A 19,580-nucleotide genomic window follows, 5' to 3' on the forward strand; every position below is an offset into this window, starting at 1 on the left:
TAATATGATTTTTTTTAATTTTTAAAAAGTTTTTATTTATTCATGAGAGACACAGAGAGAGAGGCAGAGACAGGCAAGAGGAAGAAGCAGGCTCCCTGTGGGGATCCCAGTGCAGGACTCGATTCCAGGACCCAGGAATCACGCCCTGAGCAAAAGGCAGACAGATGCTCACTTAGCCACCCCAGGTTATGATTTATTTTTTAAGGTTTGTTTATGGGATCCTTGGGTGGCTTAGCACCCTCTCTCTGGGTGTGTGTGTCTCTTATAAATAAATAAACAAAATGTTTTTAAGAAATATTTTATTTATTCAAAAAATCGCTTTTTAAAGATTTTATTTATTTATTCAAAAAATGTTTTTTTAAGATTTTATTTATTTATTCATGAGAGACAGAGAGAGGCAGAGACAGAAGCAGGCTCCCATGCAGGGGAGCCCAAATGGGACTTGATCCCGGGTCCCCAGGATCACACCCTGGGCCAAAGGCAGCACTAAACCGCTGAGCCACCCGGGCTGTCCCTCAGGCTATGATTTTAAAGTACATTTCAGTATTTGTTAGGGCAAAAACACCCTATTATTCTTTAGTTTTCCAAAAATTCTTAGTTATGAAGTAAGTCAAGTCCTGGGGCCGCTGCGTGGTTCAGTTGGTTAAGCATCTGGTTTGGGTTCAGGTCATGATCTCAGGGTCCTGGAATTGAGCTCCACATCTGGCTCCCTGCTTCTCCCTCTGCCCCTCCCCTGCCTCATGGTCACAGGCTCCCATGCACGCTCTCTCAAAAAAATAAATAAATAATCTTAGGGCAGCCCTGGTGGCCCAGCAGTTTGGCGCTGCCTTTGACCTGGGGTGTGATCCTGGAGACCCAGGATCAAGTCCCACGTCGGGCTCCCTGCATGGAGCCTGCTTCTCCCTCTGCCTGTGTTTCTGCCTCTTTCTCTGTGTCTCTCATGAATGGATAAATAAAATCTTTAAATAAATAAATAAATAAATAAATAAATAAATAAATAAATAATCTTTAAAAAAAATAAGTCCCGAGGTTGTAGTATACAACATGGTGACTATGGTTAAGAATACTGTATTGTATATTTGTAAGTTGCTAAGACAGTAATCTTAAAAAGTTCTCATCATTAGAAAAAATTTTGGTGACTGCATATGGTGACAGATGTTAACTAGATTTATTGTAGTGATAATTTCACAATATATACAAATATCAAATCATTATGTTGTACATTCAAAACTAATGTTATATGTCAAATATACCTCAATTAAAACAGTCATATGCTCTGCCAACTGAGCCAGACAGGTGCCCCCAAATCCAGAAGTATTGTAAATAAAATTATTCTAAAATTTATATGGAAGGGCAAATGAACTAGAATATCTAAAACAATTTTGAAAAAAATAAAACGAGGGGAGGGAGCCTGGGTGGCTCTGATTGAGCTGCCTTCAGCTCAGGGCGTGATCCCCAGGAGAGCCTGCTTCTCCCTCTGCCTATGTCTCTGCCTCTCTCTGTGTGTCTCTCATGAATAAATAAAATCTTAAAAAAAACCAATAAAATTAATTAATTAATTAATTACATGGGAGGAATTGCCTACCGAAGTTCAATACTTATATAGCTAACAGGAGTCAAGATTGTGATATGGGGGAAAATAGACACATAGATGAATGGAACAAAATAGAAAACCCAGAAATAGTCCCACACTGAATTTTTGCAGAATACAAAAGCCAAGGGGTGCCTGGCTGGCTCAGTCAGTAGACCATGCAACTCTTGATCTCGGGTTTGCAAGTTTGAGCCCCACATCAGGCATAGAGCTACTTTAAAAAAGAAAAAGAAAAAAACACAAAAGTAATTCAGTAGAAGAATTGTCTTCTTCAGAAATGGTGCTGGAGTAATTGGATATCTATAGGCAAACGAATAAAAGCATCTACCTAAACTTCATACCTCATACAAAAATTAACTCAAATCACAGACTTAAATGAAAATGTAAAACTTTAAAACTTGGGGATGGTAAACAATTCTTAAACATCACCCATTTTTTGAAAAGATGAAATTAGAGGGCATGTGGGTGGCTCAGTGGTTGAGCATCTGCCTTTGGTTCAGGTCGTGATCCCAGGGTCCTGGGATCGAGTCACACATCAAGATCCCCATGGGGAGCCTGCTTCTCCCTCTGCCTATGTATGTCTCTGCCTCTTTGTGTCTCTCATGAAAAATAAATAAAATCTTTAAAAATATATATATAAATAAAAATATGAACTTAGATTTCTCTGTCAGAAACCCTGTTGAGAGGATAATCTCTTGTGGGTGTTAAATATGAACACTTGCACTTACTTGTAAGGCCAGGTACTGGAATTTCAAGTTAGCTTTGTTCTTAAAAAGTGGGCTTGGGGCAGCCCCGGTGGCTCAGGGGTTTATCGCCGCCTTTGGCCCAGGGCATGATCCTGGAGACCTGGGATCGTGTCCCATGTCGGGCTCCCTGCATGGAGCCTGTTTCTCCCTCTGCCTGTGTCTCTCCCTCTCTCTCTCTGTGTCTCTCATGAATAAATAAAATTTATTTTTTTTTAAAAAAAGCAGTCTTATTGAGCTTAAGTTATGTGTTGAGCTGAGTTAGAATGAAGAAGAGTGAAATAAGGAGCATACAGCCTGAATCAACTACAGTCAACTGTCCTATTTCTAAATATGGAGAGGAGAAAGATTATTATCTGTAGTGGTCTGCATATGCACTAATTATCTAGGAAGATAAACGAGTCTTAAACATCTGAAGACTTTTTTCATAAAGAAACACATATGAATTTTAACAGCAATACCATTTTCACCTAGTAGGTTGGCGAGACTTCATGTCTCATGACTCAGGCTGTTGTAAAATTGGGACTCACATACACTGCCAGTGGGAGAGCAAAATGGCCATGCTGACTCCTGTTGGACCTGACATGCTTGCTTCTACCTCAGGGCCTTTGCACTTGCTGTTGCCTCTTACCTGGAATAATTTGTCTATAAATAACCATGTGACTCCCTCCTTCTGGCCAATCTAGGACCCAGCTCCTAGTCTGCCTGTCAGTGAGGCCTCCCTGACTACCCCCTCACTGCTGCCCACCTCACCCCCCACCCTTTCACCACATTCATATCATTTATTTTCCTCATTGTGCTCATCTCTATCAGAAATGACTGATGCCTTTTCTTCTCTTCTGCTAGATCAGGGATCAGCAAATTTTTTTCTGAAAAGGGCCAGATAATAAATAGCTGAGGCTTGGTGGGCCATGTGGTCTCTGTTAAAATTCCTCAAAAGCCCTGCTGCTGTAGCACCAAATATGTAAATGACAAGCATTATTGCATTCCAATGAAATATTTGCAGCACTGAAATTTATATTTCATAATTTTTAAGTGTCACAAAGTGTTCTTCTTTTGAGTTTTTTTCCCAATCACTTAGAAATGTGCAACTATTTTTGGCTCAGTGGCCATACAAAGGGCCAGCGGGCTGCTGAATTTGGCCTATGAGTCACAGTTTGCCTACTTCTGTGCTAGAGCACCAACTACAGGGATTACTGTCTGCTTGATTCACTGCTCAAACCCTAGAACCTAAAACAGTGCCTGGCATGCAGGAGGCTCTTAAAAGATATTTCTTGAGTAAGGAAATGGATGGAACAATGAGTTGGGTAGCAAGTGACCAAAGGAGTGGACAAGCAAATGGACATTTGCAAGCAGGTTTGTTCCTACCCTCAGGGCTTCAGTTTACCCTTGTCTGAACCTAGGCAGGCTCCCCCAAGAAGACTTAGAAAGAGATCAGAAGGCTGAGGCCAGGGACACCTGGGTGACTCAGTGGTTGAGTGTCTATCTTCGGCTCAGGCAGGTCCTGGAATTGAGTCCCACATCAGGCTCCCCACAGGGAGTCTGCTTCTCCCTCTGCATAGGCCTCTGCCTCTCTCTGTGTGTCTCTCATAAACAAACAAACAAACAAACAAACTTAAAAAAAAGAAGGCTGAGGCCATAATTGCAATTCAGTATCTTTATTCTTCCCCTTTAGCTCGAGAGTCCTCCTGACAAACAACTTCTGCCAGGAGAGGCAGAAAGGACTGGGTTGGGCAAGGATTCCCCAAGGACCTGGTCTCCTCAAGTGGGGTTGGGCTTAGGGCCTTGATCCAAGCTCAGCATCCCTGGGAAGGAGGGAAGCAGACCACTCTGCAACCTCTGTGGCCCCCCTACCTCCAACAGCCTTGTTAATGGGAACCAGCCACCTCCACATGCCAGGCAGGAGGGACCCTGGAGAGCGGCCCCATCTTCCTCCATATGCACAGGAGCATGTGCACAGGGGCCCAGGGCAGTGCAGGGCAAGGTCAGTGTCCAGACACTTGGCTCTGGCCTGTGGCCCAGTTGGCAAACATAAAGCCTAGACTGATTGCCATGAAGAGGACCCCCAGGAGACCAAAACACAGAGCCTGTGGATGAGAGAGAGAGAAGATGGGGCTAGTGGGGTCTCCACGCCAGAGCTCCTCCTGAAAATGTTCCTCAAGCCCTCTATCCCCTCCAGAGTGCCCCATTCATTCCTGACCCTCCTGCTCTCTCCCCTTCCTTGTCACCAGCCCCTTCCAAAGAATTCTCCATCTTTCTAGAACCCTTCATAGAGTATTCTACTTTATCCTCCTTGAAAGTGCTCCTGACCCTCTTCTAATAGTGGTCCTCCCGTCTGTCCGTAGAATGCTCCCTATCTTTGCAGATCCTGCTGCTGCTGCTGCTGTTTGCCCAGCCCCTTCCTCAGACAATCTCCTTCATTCTTCCAGACCCCCTCCACCCCTGCCCCCAGCCCCCTCTTGAAAATGTTCCTTTTATCTCTGGCCATCCTGGAGTGGTCCTCCTCAGAATACTCCCTCTTTCCCTAGCCCTCCCCTGGAATGCTCACCTGGATCTTAGGCCAGGAGCAGAGGGGCTCCACCTCAGATGGGACAATGCGGAGGTAGAAGATGCTAGGAAGGATGAAGATGAGGCTGGGGGCTGAGGTGGACCCTAGGGGACAAACAGGGGGGACAGAAATCAATGTTGGCTTGGAGTATAAGGTCCAGATTAGGTGGGGTCTGGGACTGGAGTGGGGGTACTGACCAATAACCCCAAAGATATCCCGGATGGTTGGCACGCAAATGACAAGAACGTTGACCAAGACAAGCAGGATCAGGGCTATGGCCACATGCCGTGGCCAGCTGAAGTCCCTGCTTGGGAAGAGCAGCTGCTGCAGGGCCCGGCGGATCTGTGGTCAGAGTAGCGTAGGACACTAGTCAGGGTCCAGGTACTGCCTCCCCTGCTCCATGTGGTCATATGACTTGAACTGTACCCTCTGAGCATCCATCTGTGCCTCCCCCTGGGGGAGATCCCTCATCCTCCCTCCATCTGACTATCTACATGTCCACCTCATCTGACCATCCATCTGAACCTCCACCTTCCTAATGAGCATCCTGTTGCCCTTCTGACAATCCACACCTCCTCCTTCCCTCTGCTCACCGCCTCCCTCCCCTCCGTGCCTCTACCTGCTATCCGAAGTCTCTGCCTCCATGGATGACCACCCTCTCGTCCTTCTATTCTGTCTATTCTGTCTGAGATCCCTGCCTCTCTCTCCATCATCTGACTACCTCTACCTCCCTCCTCTGTCTGGTCATCCCACCTCCAAATCTGAGAGCCTGGCCCCTCCTATACCTCACTCCTTCTGCCTTCACCCTTTTCCTGTCCATCCCTATTTCTTCGTTGTGACTGTCCATCTGTCTCTGCCTCTACCCTGTCTGACCATTCCCGCCTCCCTCTTCTGTCTAGCTAGATGTCTGTGCCTCCTCCCTCCAACTGACCACCCCTCTCCCCTTCATTCTCTCTGGCGTGCCACCTATGTCTCCTTTCTATCTGATCATCTATTTTTGCCTTCTCTGTCCATCTGACAACTTTGCCTTCCCTATCTGCCCATCCCTGCCTCCTCCATCCATCCATCCACTCCTAGCTCCACCCTACAGCCAAACATCCATGCCTACACCCTCCACCCATCCATCCATCCATGTCCATCCACTCCATGGGCCCACCCTTTGACCCCACGTACAGGAAACAGCACGACTGGCACAGTAAGAGTCACCGCAAGCAGCACAGCCAAGCGCACGCAGAGGATGAGCAGGTCCTGCTGGCTGTACATGTGCAGCATCTCCGCCTCCACGCTATCTGGGCCATGGGATGTGGGACATGGGATGCAGGATGTGCTGGGAGCACCAAAACCAGTGTCCCAGAAACACACATCACACACACACACACACACACACACACACACACACACACCCCAACCAAATCCACATGTGTGATGTGCACCCTCTCTGGAAACTGATGGGTCCAGGGCATGGAGGCGAAGTGCTCAGGCTCCTGCCCCAGCAGTCTGCCTAGCCCCCACTCCAGCTCCCACCCAACCCTGGCCCCGGCCCCACTCACTGTAGAAAGTAAGGTATCCAAAGGTCGCCGTGAGCCCATACATGCAGAACATGGCCCCAATGGACACGTTGGCCACAGCCTGCATTCTGTGCTTGGAGGGCCTAAGTCACAAAGGTTATGGAACTGTCATGCTCAGACCCTTGGACTTAGTGCAGGCCCCTCAAAATTCGCCCACATCCTCCAGAGTCACCTTCTTCCTAAGCTGATGTGCACAGGAAGTGGTACACACTGGGATGCCTATCTCTACCTCCCCTGTGTGACTAGCCAAGCCTCCCCCTGTCCATCCATCTCGGTCCATATGACCATCTTTGTCTTTCTCCTCTGTCTGACCATCTATGCCTCTCCCTCGCATCTGACCTCCATGCCGTGCCCCATCTGATCATCCGCATATCTCTCCATTGTATCTGCCCTGCCCACCCCAGTTTTGTCCACCCATTCCCCACTCTATCTGACCATCCCCATCTCCGCATCCCCATCCATGCAGGCCACACCCTCCATCTGATCATTTCTGTCTCCCCACTCTATCCATTCACACTTGTACCGGATGCTGAAAGTTGAACATTTAAGCCCTAATCAGTAAAAAGTCACCACTCTGAGTCCCCCCAAGGCCACCTCAAATCCCTCCCCTGGCACACTCTAGCCAGGATGAAGCTACAGTGCCAGGATGACATGAGGGATTGTCAGACATGATGACTATCACAACACCCATGCCCACTTGCCTGCCCACTCACCGGCAGAGCTCTGTGTAGATGGGCAGCACCTCAGGGTGGCAGACGAAGGCAAAAGCCATAATGGGCACTGTGTAGAACATCTAGGGGAATGGCCCACAACACAGGATTAGAACCTACAGGGGTCTATCCCCCACTCCTCATCCCCCTGGCCCCACCACTGCCCTCTACATCAGACACATGGAAGCCCCTGATGTCTGGTGCCCAGCTCCACTCTGAGCAGAGTGCACTATAGGACAGGAACAGAGGGCCTAAGTGTGGTGCAAGCTCTATACACGTGCCTACACACCCACCTGTGAATCAACTGTGAACATCTGGGCCTCACAGCTTCTGTTGAGTCCCTGGATGGGAAGACCTGAGGGGTTCTTGCTGTCCACTGCTGTTTCGTTGAAACTTACAGCACAGCCAAGCTGGAACTTCTTATAGATGACCTGGGGGAGGGTGGGGAAGCGAGGTCACAGGGAAGGCTATGTCCCAATGTTCCAATGCTTTCTTTAATTTTTTCATGTCCTTCTCCCTCAGACTCACCGAAATGAGGAAAAACAGCATACAGGTCAAAGAGAGACCACTGGTATACCCCAGGTAGCCTGCAAAGGGTAAAATACAGAGCCTCAGAAATCAAGGAACCCTCCAACAGCAAATATCAAACCCTAGTTTGGCCTTTAGGGCTACCTCACCCCAATTAGGCCACAGATATTTACACAAGCTTTTACTTCAACCTGGGCAAGCCTCCACCTCCATAGCAAACTCCTATTCATCTGTTAAAACCCACATCACACAAGCTCTCCCATGGGATTTCACAACCCTTGACAATGGGGATTTTCTCAGTCTGGCTCCCCTTCTCTAACTCCACTATCCAATGACCAACACAGGAAGTCTCTTACCCAAGTGTCTCATGAGGGCCAGTGGCAGGATGATTAACACACTGACGATGATGATGAGGAGGTTTCCCTTCAAGAACCAGCCCCTGGGGAGATAGGCAAACACAGTGACTAGCTGCCTGCCAAAGAAAACCATCAGGCATACACTCATAGAAGACAGCCGAACAGATGGATTTCTGCCCACAGTCAGGAAAGATGAGCTGACACCTCAGCTGTGAGAAGTCATTCAGGCAGTCACAATGACAAATGGCACAACAAGATCAACAAAAACAGCCAGACTGATTATCAGACTGTTAGATGAACCCTGTTAAAGGGACACAGCTAAGAACACACACACACAGCCAGACAAAACTGTGCTGTCAGACTCGCAAGCGGACACACAACCAAATGGGCAGACAGGACCCCAAATCAGTAAGACTCTCACAGTCCAACATAAGGTACCAGACCCAGAGTAAGTCATGACCCTGGTGCGCCTGACAGGTAGAACAACAGTCTGATGATCTGGTAGTCGGGCAATGATGCAAAGTCAAACAAGGAGACAGGAACACACACATGTGGTTGTTTGAACAGCTCAAGGTGTGTTGAACACCTAAAAGTAGCTGGACCAATTTGGCCACACAGCCAAAGCCTGAAATAGAGACAAAAATCGGCCAGCTCTTGTTGGAACCAAGCTCAAAGAAAGAGCGGGATCTCTACAGATATTGGCAGGAGGTGCCTAGGCAAGACACTTAATATAGAACTGGCTGAAAAATTGCTCACTTGTTCAAAAGAATTTTATCACCTGCCTATTATGTTCCAGGCAATCACACACTATTTCATACACACAGTTACACAGAAATAAAGCAACAAAGCACCATTGGCCATATATCTACTGGGAGCTAACTATAATAATTAGATACACCTAGTCATGTAAGTTGTCAGCTACCTAAATGGTTTCAGAATCGAACCAAAGATCTAACAGGATACACAGAGTCAGCCATCACATACAAACAACTGAACAGATTCAGTCAGCTGTTGGATTGAAAATCAAACATACAGTCAATCAGATGTATACTCAGAACAATGGTCGTTCAACACATGGCTGGAACCACAGAAAGAGGACATATCATCATAGTTGAGGATCACACACACACACACACAAACACACATAGAGCAAGAGGGAACTTGCCAGAAAAATGGTTGCCAAATTAAACACCGATGGGAGCCTACTGGCACATAGAGTTGGAGCAAATCACATATAGATAGCTGGCACCACAGTACACTGCACATTTACACTTACAGCTAGAGAGATTTAGCAAGCCTGATGGACCCTGAATCAAACAGAATCCGCTGGACAGGGAAAAGTCAGAGTAAGCAAATGTCAAACGCACATGGTTGGAATCACAGCATACGGGACACAGCTGTAGTCAGCTGTCATACAGCTGGCCAGAGAATCTGCCAATACAACAGTCCAGAACCAAATCCACAGAGCTTAGGTCTACTTGATGTGTATAGTCACGTGGTCAGCATCAGAGTACAGTGGACAGATGGAGTCAGCTACCAAAAAGAATCAGCCAGAATAACAGTCACAAAAATCAACACATGGTCTACCAGATAGTCAGAGCAACAGTCACACATTCTGTTGGCATCACAATACACAAGAATCACAGTCTGACCAAACTGGCTTGCCCAAGTCTCAGAGCACCTGGGAGTCAGCTGAGCACAGAGTTCCAGACAGCAGCCAGACCGCACAGGTAATGTCAATGGCCTACAGGCCAGAGCCAAGGGGTGTTGCTCACTCACCCCTCGGGGTCCATGTCCAAGAAGGTGCCGATAACCAGGGGGAGTTCGGATTTGATGATGAACAGGTAACTGGACATGGCTGGTGCAGGTGGGGGGAGGTATAAGCAGAAGGATTCCCCTCATCCCCCCAGCCCATCCTGAGGAGGCCCACCCCACCCCACCCTCTTCCCCCAAGCTGATCCCCTACCTCCCAGAGTCCTCACCCCCAACATTGTGCAGACAGATCACGGCAGCCACCACTACCTTCCCCACAGGCCCCAGCGCCCTCTGTCCCAGCTGCTCATACGCTCGGATGCCTGGAGTAGGGAGACAGGAAGGAATGGTTTGTGGGTCCAAGAGGCCAGGCCGGCAGAGGAGAAATGGGGGGGGGGGGCAGTGAGGGTCAGGGAGCTGAGGAGTTGGGGCTTGGGGTACTTGGGACTGATTGATGGAAGCTGGAGGTTAGGGTTAAGCAGTTAGAGGTGGGCTTGAGATGGAGCCTGGGAGGTAGGATCTGTGACCAGGGAGACGGTTGGGGGTTGGATGTGGGTAGTGGGTGTCTTGGGGTTGTGGGGCTGGCTTCCACAATTAGGGGAGAGCTGGAGATTAAGAAGCAGGGGATTAGAAGTGGAATGTAGTAATCTGGGTGTGGGGAGGGTCTGAGAAATAAGGTCTGATACCAGACTGAGGGGTGAGGATCTGGGAGCCCAGATACATTCTGAGGGCAATGCACAGTCTGAGGCCTGGAGTCCAGGGAGTTGAGTATGGGGTCTGAGGTCCTGAGTCCAGGATCTGGGGTCAGTGTGGTATGCTCAGAATCTAGGGTTTGGGTTGAGGTCTAGGGTCCCAGGTCAGAGGGCTGGGTCGGGAGTCTGGGATCCAAGATCTGGGTTGAGCTCGGGGCCTTACCTACAACACCAGCACAGGTCAGCAGGAGATGGATGGAGTATGAAGACAGAAGTGCAATGCACAGCAGCAGGGCCCTGTGGCAGATGGCTCAGCTCAGACTTGGCCCCCAGGCCTCCTGCAGGCCCCACAAGGAGCCCAGGCCCCCTCCCCCACCCCCGCAGGCTGCCCAAGACTCACAAGAAGAAGAGGATCCCCGTATGGGCCATGGCATAGGCCAGTCCCAGGATGCCACTACCCATGATGGCGTTGCTAAGATTGAACACTGACATTCCAAACGATGTCTTCCCCTCGAACTGCAGGTAAGGGGCAAGGCACGGGCACACATGGGGAGGGAGACCAGGTAAGGATATCAGGGCTGGGGCCCAGGAAAGACTAGGGTAGAAGTGACTGGGGCCAGGAGACACCCAGAAAGGGCCACGGAATGGAGGCTAAGAAGCAAAAGGAGGTGAAACCACGGGGAAGCTGGGAAAACAGGAGCTAGGAAGAGCTAGGAGAAACTTTGGAGGGGAACAGCTAGAAGAGGAGTGTAACAGGGGAGGGTGGAGCAGCCACCAGAGGCAAAACAGCTAGGGAGGGAGCAGCTGGGGACCGGGAGTGGCTGGGGCAGGAAATAGCTAGGCAGGGAAGCCCCGGGAAGAGGGAACAGGAGGGGAAGAGATGAGTTGGGCAAGGTGCAGCTGGGACAGATCCTGGGAAGTCACTCACATCCATGAACTCAATTGGCTTCCTCCCCGGAGCAGGAGGATGGCTGGGCAGGAAGCCCTCGCGTTCCTGCCTGTAGCTGGAGAAGGCAGAGACATAGGGGCTGGTGAGAGGGTAATCCTGACCCCTGACCTTGTCCCCCTGGGCCCCCAACTCACCCCAGAGCATCCGCAGGGAGGGCTCCATTTATCTTTGGATCTTGCAGTTCCATGCTGTGGGCAGAGAAATGGAGGGTGGGGGATCCGAGATGGAGTGGGCGGGGGGGGGGGGGTGCTACACAGTGGAGAGAGCTAGATATATATAAAGATATAAAATATCTTATATCTTATATCTATATAAAGATATAAATAGGGCAGGGGGTCAGACAGAGACAGATGGAGGACCAGAGAAACGGAGATGAGGCAAGGGGAACAGAAGCAGAGGGACAGGAGAGACGGGGAGATAAATGGAGAGACTCAAAGACAACAGTGAGAGGGCGATGGAGGAAGAGATGGGAGGCAGAGAAGGGAATCCGGAGGGGAAGAGATGCCAACAGTTACTCAGACAAGCAGAAAAAGAGGGCAGCGAGAGACAAATAGAGGGGGAGGGGAGAGAGAGATTGAGAGAGAAAGAAAGAAAGAGAGAGAAACGGAGACCCCACAGCAGACGAGATGGCCATCTGGAGCTGAGATAGCCAGTCCTCCCAGACCCCACACTCACTCAGTCTCGCTTGCTGCCTCTTTCCTTGCCAGCCCCCCGCACCCCCCCCCTTCCCTCCACCCTTACCGCTTGGCCAGGCCTCTCACTCCTTACAGGGACACGTGTCAGCCCGGCTGCCCCACCCCTCCTAACGCCCCCTGCCCCCCCTCCTCCCAGCCTGGGCCCCGAGCCTGAGCCCAGAGCTGATGCAACCTGTTGAAGGAGCTGGAGGTGGGGGGGGCGGGCTTGGAGACCCTACCCGCCCGCCTCCAGGCTGCAAACTGCTCTCTGCCACAATTCTGAATATCCTTACTAGAGGCCAAAGACAATTCCCCAAACTGAGCCTCCTTCCAGGGATACAAGTTACCTCGGGACTCCCATTTAAACCTCCTTTTAGTATTTTTCTGGGACCTCTGTTAAGACTTGAGAGTGGTCTTAAACACTTGGTCTCCTGGCAGAAACTACTTTAGACACACTTCCAGGCTTAAGATCCTTCCTGGTCTTGGGGTGTCTCAGGAACCTGCCCGAGCCCTAATTTCCCTTCCTGAGGATGAGCTATCTCTGTGGTCTGCATCAAAAGCCCCCTCCCAACCGCCTGATGTGTTTCTCGGGTGGGGGTGTTCCGCAATCCGCCTGTGAGCCTGGAGCCCCCTGTCTTCTGGATGGGGTGTCTCTAAAGAAACCTCCAACCCAGAGCTGACTTCTGGAAGTGCAGTATGTCAGAAACCCCCATTCAGGGTCCCCATCATTGCCAAAAGTGCCTCCAGGCAGCCCCTTCCCCAAGCCCCGAAAACCCTCCCTGGGAAGGGGACCCCCTGTCAAGGAGCCCCATCCTCAGTCTTGAGCACTCTCTGGAGACTCTCACCCACTTGTGAATTCGCTTCCCGGGAGCAAGGCACCAAAAGGGCTCCCCCTCCCACTCACTTCCCCCGCTAGCGCTAAAAAAGGTCTCCAGGGAATTCCCTCCCTCCCCTGGAGGTTCCCCCAGGGAACCTCTCCCGGGATCCCCGACTCATGCCTCAAGGGTCCCCAGAGCCCCACCCTGGTCAGCGCCCCCTCCTCACCTTCCAGCTCCTCTCAGCTCCTGAAGCGGCAGTAACTCACTAGGGCTCTGGGACCCCACGGCCGGCGCGGCTCCCCCTCTGCGGACCCTGCCCCCGCCCCGCCCTGTAGCCAATCAGCTCCGCCGCGCTGGCGAGGTGGCTAATCAGCGCAGCCCGAGCCGCATCTGGCCCGCGGATTATTTTTTTTTTTTTCTGGGAAGAACTTTTAATTTTAATTCAGTTTCCCTCCATCTGGCTCTAGGTGGAGGAAACGGGGTGGGGGAGGAGGGCGCTCTTCTTCACCTGGACCCACGTGGAGAGAGACGGAGGTGTGGAGGGGGTGGCTTGGGGAGGAGGTGGAAAGATTGAGAGAGGATAGAGAGGGGGACAGGCGGACAGAGGCAACTGACGCGGAGATCGGACACACAGCGAGGGGGACGGATGGAGGGAAAGGATGCAGAGGAGAGACCGGAGCTAGGCAGGCAGGAGAAACAACAGGAGGGCAGAGAGGGCTGAGAGAGAGCCGTGCCGCGGAGGAGTGCCAGACAGGCAGAGGGGCAGTCATAGGGAGAGAGAGAGGTACCGACAGACTCAGAGACAGGGGGTAGGCCCATGGAAGCATCTGGGGGAAGGGAACAGGCAGTCAGGCCCGGTAATAAGCAGGAGGCACAACTGGCAAATAGACAGGTGGACACAGCCAGACACATCCCCAGAGGCTGGGAACAGACACACCAGCCCAGAGAGACAAGTGGACAGAGGGAGTGGTTGAGGCAGGAAGACCCCTAGAGGAGCAGATTCAGGCAAAGGGGCAGACAGGGTGGATGGATAGATCTGAGAGCAGCAGTGAGACAGGTATAGAGATAGACACAGCCCAGCCACTATAGACTGACCTTGTATAGGTAGATAGCCTAGCCTAGCCAAAAACATGCCCTCGATCTTGGGGGTCATTAGAAGGAGGCAGGGGGGCAATTGTGGTTGGGTGAGGAGTGTGGATGCACAGTGTCTGCAAACAAGGCACACCCTAAAGTTCTGGACCCCAGCCCAGGCATTGGGTGGGGCCTGTCCACGCCCTAACTAAGGAGCCCCGCTGTCTGTGTGTCTGCCTTATATGTGGGTCTGTCTATTCACTCCCATCCAAGCATGTGACAGGCATATCTGTCCCAGGCAAGGCATGTGTCTCCTGCACAGAGTCAGGCAGATTGGACTCAGGGTCCAGGCTCAACTTCAACCAGACTGCTCAAGGTCCTGGTGGACAAGAGGCCTCTGTCAGGGCCTCTTCGCCCTCCTGCCCACCCCCCACAGCGAGCATAGAATTCCCGGAAAGGCCAGGGGCTGGCTGGGGCTTCAAAGCAAGCCTAGATGCCCCCACCCTACCCGCAGTCAGAGGAGGGTAAGGGACAAGGGATGGGGCGTTTACTTCCCCACAGCAGGAGAGAGCCTCCTGCTTGCTCAGGGATCACAACCACATCCAGTGCTCAGAAACCGGAGGCCGACTCTCACCACCACCCGTAGGAGTATAAACTCGCACACAGATTCACAGCCACACACACAGAATACAGGCTGACATATGAACACACAGAGACTACACCTGGGAGAGCCCAGGCCATGGTACTGTCACATGCTCATGGCTGCATCGAATGACTTCCCACAACAGGTATCATCACTCAGGGCCTCAGCATTGCAACCAGAGAACACAGACTGACATGGGAGAGGCCCACACTGATTTCCAGCCACTCCAGACTCATGGACATCATCGCCCATGGACTCAACAGCCAGATCCTGGAGAGCCCAACAGGCAAATCACACACAGACTCACAGCTGCACCCAGAGCATACAAATATGATTTCCTACAGCTGACAACATCATACATGGACCCCGTCCCTTGTACAGATGATTCCCACTTCCGACAATCCTGAAGGCCTATGTCCAGATTCACGCTCTATAATGATACCTCTATGGATACAAACTCACCTGTGAACTTGTGACCCCATGTGACCACATATGACTCTTGTCACAGAGAGGGGAATTCACAGGCAAACACAACTGTACAGAGAAGCTGCGGTCACAAACACACACACACCATTTCATTCAAGCAGATGGCCGCACAAAGCCACGTGCACACAAAGCTGTTCACAAATCAAGTCAGAAGAAACGTTCAGGGAGCACATATACAGGTGCACAGACAGGAAAAGCTGGGGTGCAGAGAGGACACTTACTATCATTACAAAGAGGAAATCCAGAAAATACATCTCAAACTGCATGAGGAGGAAACAAAGGAACCAGATAGGACACAGTGGCCCCAAGAGAAACACCCATAGGGCACGCACAAAGGAGCTCACCATAGCCAGACACAAACGTGGCACCAGAGAAGAAAGACACACATACACAGGTGACACATGTATATGGGCAAGACACATAAACACACTTAGCACCCATAAGCAGTATAAAGGAGACACACAAACACCCAAGGAACATATACACCCAACCCCATATAGATGATTTGCACAAGCAGACAGCAGTGAAGCACACGTAGTGAAGCACACGTAGTTTTCACAAGTGAAACATGTGAGTCCACAAGCAGTCATAGACACAAGATACAACCAGGCAAGTTACATAGCAAGATGTGGGTGGAGCTCCCATACGTATGTTTATGGCTGAGAACATGTACAGGCAGAGGATATTCAAATACACACACACACACACACACACACACACACACTCCCCTCATCTATCCCAGCCTATTCTAGTGTCTCTCTCCTCTCATATTCCTCCTCCCCCACCCCCAGAGCCATACACATCTGTGCTACAGGCTGGCCAGGGAAAGAGACACCTGTCGGCAGAGGCCTTGGCCTACATGGCCATGGTATGTGTGTTGGGGGGAGGCAGGGGAGAGGTGTCTAGGGACGTGTCTAGATGTCAAGAAAAGTCGAAGCATCTGGCCAAAGAACTAGTGTACCTTGGACAAAAAAACAGATGCCCCCACTCACCACATCCCAGCAGCAACTTCCTGCCCTGATCATCCCCCTGCCCTCCCAGGGCCTTCCCCAGCCCTCCAACATTGCCCAGTGCAGGGCCACCAGGCACACAGCAGGTGCTAGATAAATGCCGCTTATCAAGTGTCATATTATCATCATTTTTACTTTTATTTCTGCCAAGCAACTTCTTCTAGAAGAGGGATGGGCCTGCATACAGCCCCGCGCCTCATAGCTTAGCTAAGTTTCAGGGCAAATGGCAAGTGTTCAACATATGCTGGTAGGAGGAAAAACAAAGGGAAAGTAAAATCTGGCTGCGGAGGGAGGGCAGCTTGCTTTAGAAGGAACAGATGTCTTTAAAGCTTGACTGAGGCCTTGAGTCTGTGCCAGGGATAAGAATGCTTTGTTAGTTCATTGAAGTAAGGTCATCTCTTGGGGTCATTTAAGGCTTTTGTTGGTTCAGTTAAAGCAGACCCTTTTGCGACATTTGGGATTCCGATAGAATCTATTAAAAGTCGGTTTGGGTTCCTGTCGGTTCTTATAAGCAGATCCCTGCTTTTCATTAAAACAGGTCACTACTCAGCAGCCTTCAGGGGAGGGAGCCACGGAGCAAAGCAGTTAACAGCATGAGCTTTCCCAGCTCTGCCACTTACTAGCTGTGTGGCCTGGAGTAAGTTCTGAGGCCTCGGGGTCTCAGCCGCACACAGCCCCCAGCATAATAGCATCGAAGTCTTAGGGCCCCTGGGAAGACTGAATGAATTAATACAGGTAAAGCACTTAGAACAATGCCTGACACACAGTAATTGCCCAATAACATATTTGTGAAAGGAATTAATGAATTCTTCTCTGCCTGTGAAAGCAACCCCCCACTGGGCTGCATTTAGGATTCTAATCTCTCCTTTCAGGCAGGCTCCCCACAGAGACACTCTTCCGTCCCTCAAAGCAGCCCCTGGGCAGCAAGGCTTTTAGAGTCAGTGTCTGGTCCCCTGCACCTGGACCCCCCCCCCCCCCCCCCCGCCCGTCTTTCCCTCCCCCGGTAAGATGCCCTCCACGGTACAGAGCTGGCCTGGCAGCTCCCCGCTCCTTGACCTCTTCAGGAGGCTGAGGGGAGGACACTTTTACACTCAGTGGGGTGCCGGGTGGGAGCTGCAGGCCGACACCCTACTTCGGGAAAAGCCTGGGGAGTTCAGAGCCTGGATCCTGTCCCCCAATTCCCCCAGCCCTGCTGGAGGAAGCAAGTTGCTTTGCAAAAAAATTAAACATCCTCTTTGTGAGAGGCAAGAAAACAGGACGTGGGAAGCATCCCACAGGGTGAACATGGGCCCCCAATGCTTGGCACCCCCTCCTCTCTGTGGAGCAGCGGTCAGGTGGCTTGAACCCTTGCTTTCTCACACTTGCTCACCTCCACAGGGGAGCCGTGTTCCCACCGCCCCCACAAGGCCCTGGAGCGCTGCTGACCAGCTCTTGCTTCCTCCCTGGCTCTTGGGAACTCCTCCGGGAAGGGCTTCTCGTCCTTGTCTCTGCTCATCTGTCTACACCTCCCAGGGTGCCCCCCCACTCCACATGAATGCAGAACGCACCACTGAGGAAAGAATAAAGGAACAAAGCAACAAAAGGGTGGATTCAACAAACATCTATTGAACACCATCTGTGTGCCTGGCCCTGTTCTAGGGCTGGGAGGCAGCAGCGAACAAGATAGAACAAAATTCCTGCCTAGCGAAGCTCATATTTCTAAGGAATGATGAATCAGTTGTTGACTTCTTTGAATACTCACCAAACTTGTTATCACTTCAGGGTCTTTGCACTTGCGGCTGGCTGCTGGTGCCTGGAATGCTCTTCCTCTAAATATTCCTTGGGTGCATTTCCCTTTAGGTCTCAGCTCAAATGCCACCTCCTCAGAGAAGTCTTCCGTGACTATGCTGTCTAAAAGAGCAACTCAACCCCTCTGTTACTCTCCATCCCTTTCACCCTACTTTGTTATTCTTCATTCCTTTTTATCACCACCTGACATCACATTGTATATTTACCCCTATAACAGGATGTTTAATTTAGTACAGTGACTAGAGTAAGTAAATGTATATGGATACCAATATATTTATATATATCAGCATATACATTTAAATATATGCATAAGATGATATGTGTATTTTATATATATACTATACAAAATACATAAATATATTATACACTTTCTTGTATTTACATGTAATAGTATATTTCTTACAAATATATAACTTATACACTAGTGAATATTATACATCACTATATTTCTTTACAATCACATACATATTAAGCAGCATATATGTTTATACACCTAATGTAGTATACAGCCTCCCTATATATCTGTAAACTGGGGATAATTACAGTAACTACTTCATATAGTTGTCATTAGGATTAAAATGAGTTCCAGGAAAGAATCCAGCAGTGCACTGGAGCCAAGTTTGCAGACTGCTTTTTCAATTTTCAGGAATATCGCGACAGAGTTGTTAAGCAGTTATTATTTAAAATGAAATAATATAAACTTACAATTAAATAAATGAGATTATTTATTATTTAGAAAGTGATACTCAAAACTCGTCACTTCCTATTTTACTACATTTCACTATTCTCTATGCTTTGGAGGTCTATTTGAACTGTATGGTAGAAATATTACACTAATGCATCTCTTCCGAATTTTGTTCCGTGACTACACGTCAGTAATTTAAAATCTGACAAGATAATAGTATGGAAAACTGGCAAATGTGAGAAATCGGGGCTTTCTCCCTCCCCGCCCCCAGCCCAAAGAGCTCTTTAGTCATTTACCAGCACACCACTGAGAGCACTTGGAATAGATGCTTGACATATGGTAAATGCTTTAATGCTTCCATTACTATATTTGCTTGTGCTTGTGCTTTAATGCTTCCATTACTATATTTGCTTGTGCACCGCGATGCAGTTTTTAGTGGGTTGACGTTAAAAACGTTTGAGGAACACAGAATCACAAAAGGACACTGTGCTGAACTACGCCTATTTAAATCCTCCCGATAACTCTGTGAAGCTATACCACTCATTAGTCCTATTTCACAGAGGGGGAAACTGAAGTTCTGAAAGGTACAACTCAAGTGGGTTCGAATTTGGCCACAGACCGGCTTCCGCGCTCTAGCGCACTTAATTAACGCACTTTCCTTTTTTTTTAGATTTTTCTGTTTATTTATTCATGAGAGACACAGAGGGGGAGAGAGAGAGAGAGGCAGAGGAAGAAGCAGTCTCCATGCAGGTAGCCAGACGTGGGACTCGATCCCAAGTTTCCAGGACCACGACCTGGGCCGAAGGCGGCGCTAAACCGCTGAGCCACCCAGGTGTCCCTTAAAGTACTTTCCTAACAAGTTCTAGGACTCTAGCTCTAATTTCACTTCGCAACACGCCTAAAACGAATGGATTCCGTCGTGCGCGTTGCATCTTGGGAAATGTAGTCCCCGGTGAACACGCTGGTCC

The 19,580-nt window shown here is 49.8% G+C and overlaps 1 protein-coding gene across 5 annotated transcripts; it reads right to left on the minus strand.

Moving 5' to 3' along the window:
• Window positions 1-3,976: 3,976 nt before the first annotated feature.
• On the minus strand, window positions 3,977-13,648 carry SLC38A5 (solute carrier family 38 member 5). 5 transcript variants are annotated; one of them, XM_025982438.2, is made up of 16 exons: window positions 13,156-13,648; window positions 11,572-11,625; window positions 11,417-11,492; window positions 10,889-11,004; window positions 10,712-10,785; window positions 10,027-10,119; window positions 9,824-9,902; window positions 8,045-8,127; window positions 7,689-7,747; window positions 7,454-7,591; window positions 7,164-7,243; window positions 6,433-6,533; window positions 6,056-6,171; window positions 5,080-5,224; window positions 4,883-4,986; window positions 3,977-4,421 (listed from the first exon to the last, which is right to left on the minus strand). In XM_025982438.2, exons 2-16 carry the CDS (start codon window positions 11,622-11,624, stop codon window positions 4,320-4,322), a joined length of 1,419 nt encoding a protein of 472 aa, XP_025838223.1. In that variant the 5' UTR covers window position 11,625; window positions 13,156-13,648; the 3' UTR covers window positions 3,977-4,319. The 5 variants fall into 5 exon arrangements, with proteins under 5 accessions (XP_025838223.1, XP_025838222.1, XP_072600964.1 ...); XM_025982437.2 differs by lacking the exon at window positions 13,156-13,648 and adding an exon at window positions 12,459-12,643; XM_072744863.1 differs by lacking the exon at window positions 13,156-13,648 and adding an exon at window positions 12,179-12,208.
• Between the last annotated feature and the right edge of the window lie 5,932 nt (window positions 13,649-19,580).

The sequence above is a fragment of the Vulpes vulpes genome, chromosome X (genome assembly GCF_048418805.1).
Source record: "Vulpes vulpes isolate BD-2025 chromosome X, VulVul3, whole genome shotgun sequence".
In the NCBI taxonomy this organism is placed as follows: Eukaryota; Metazoa; Chordata; class Mammalia; order Carnivora; family Canidae; genus Vulpes; species Vulpes vulpes.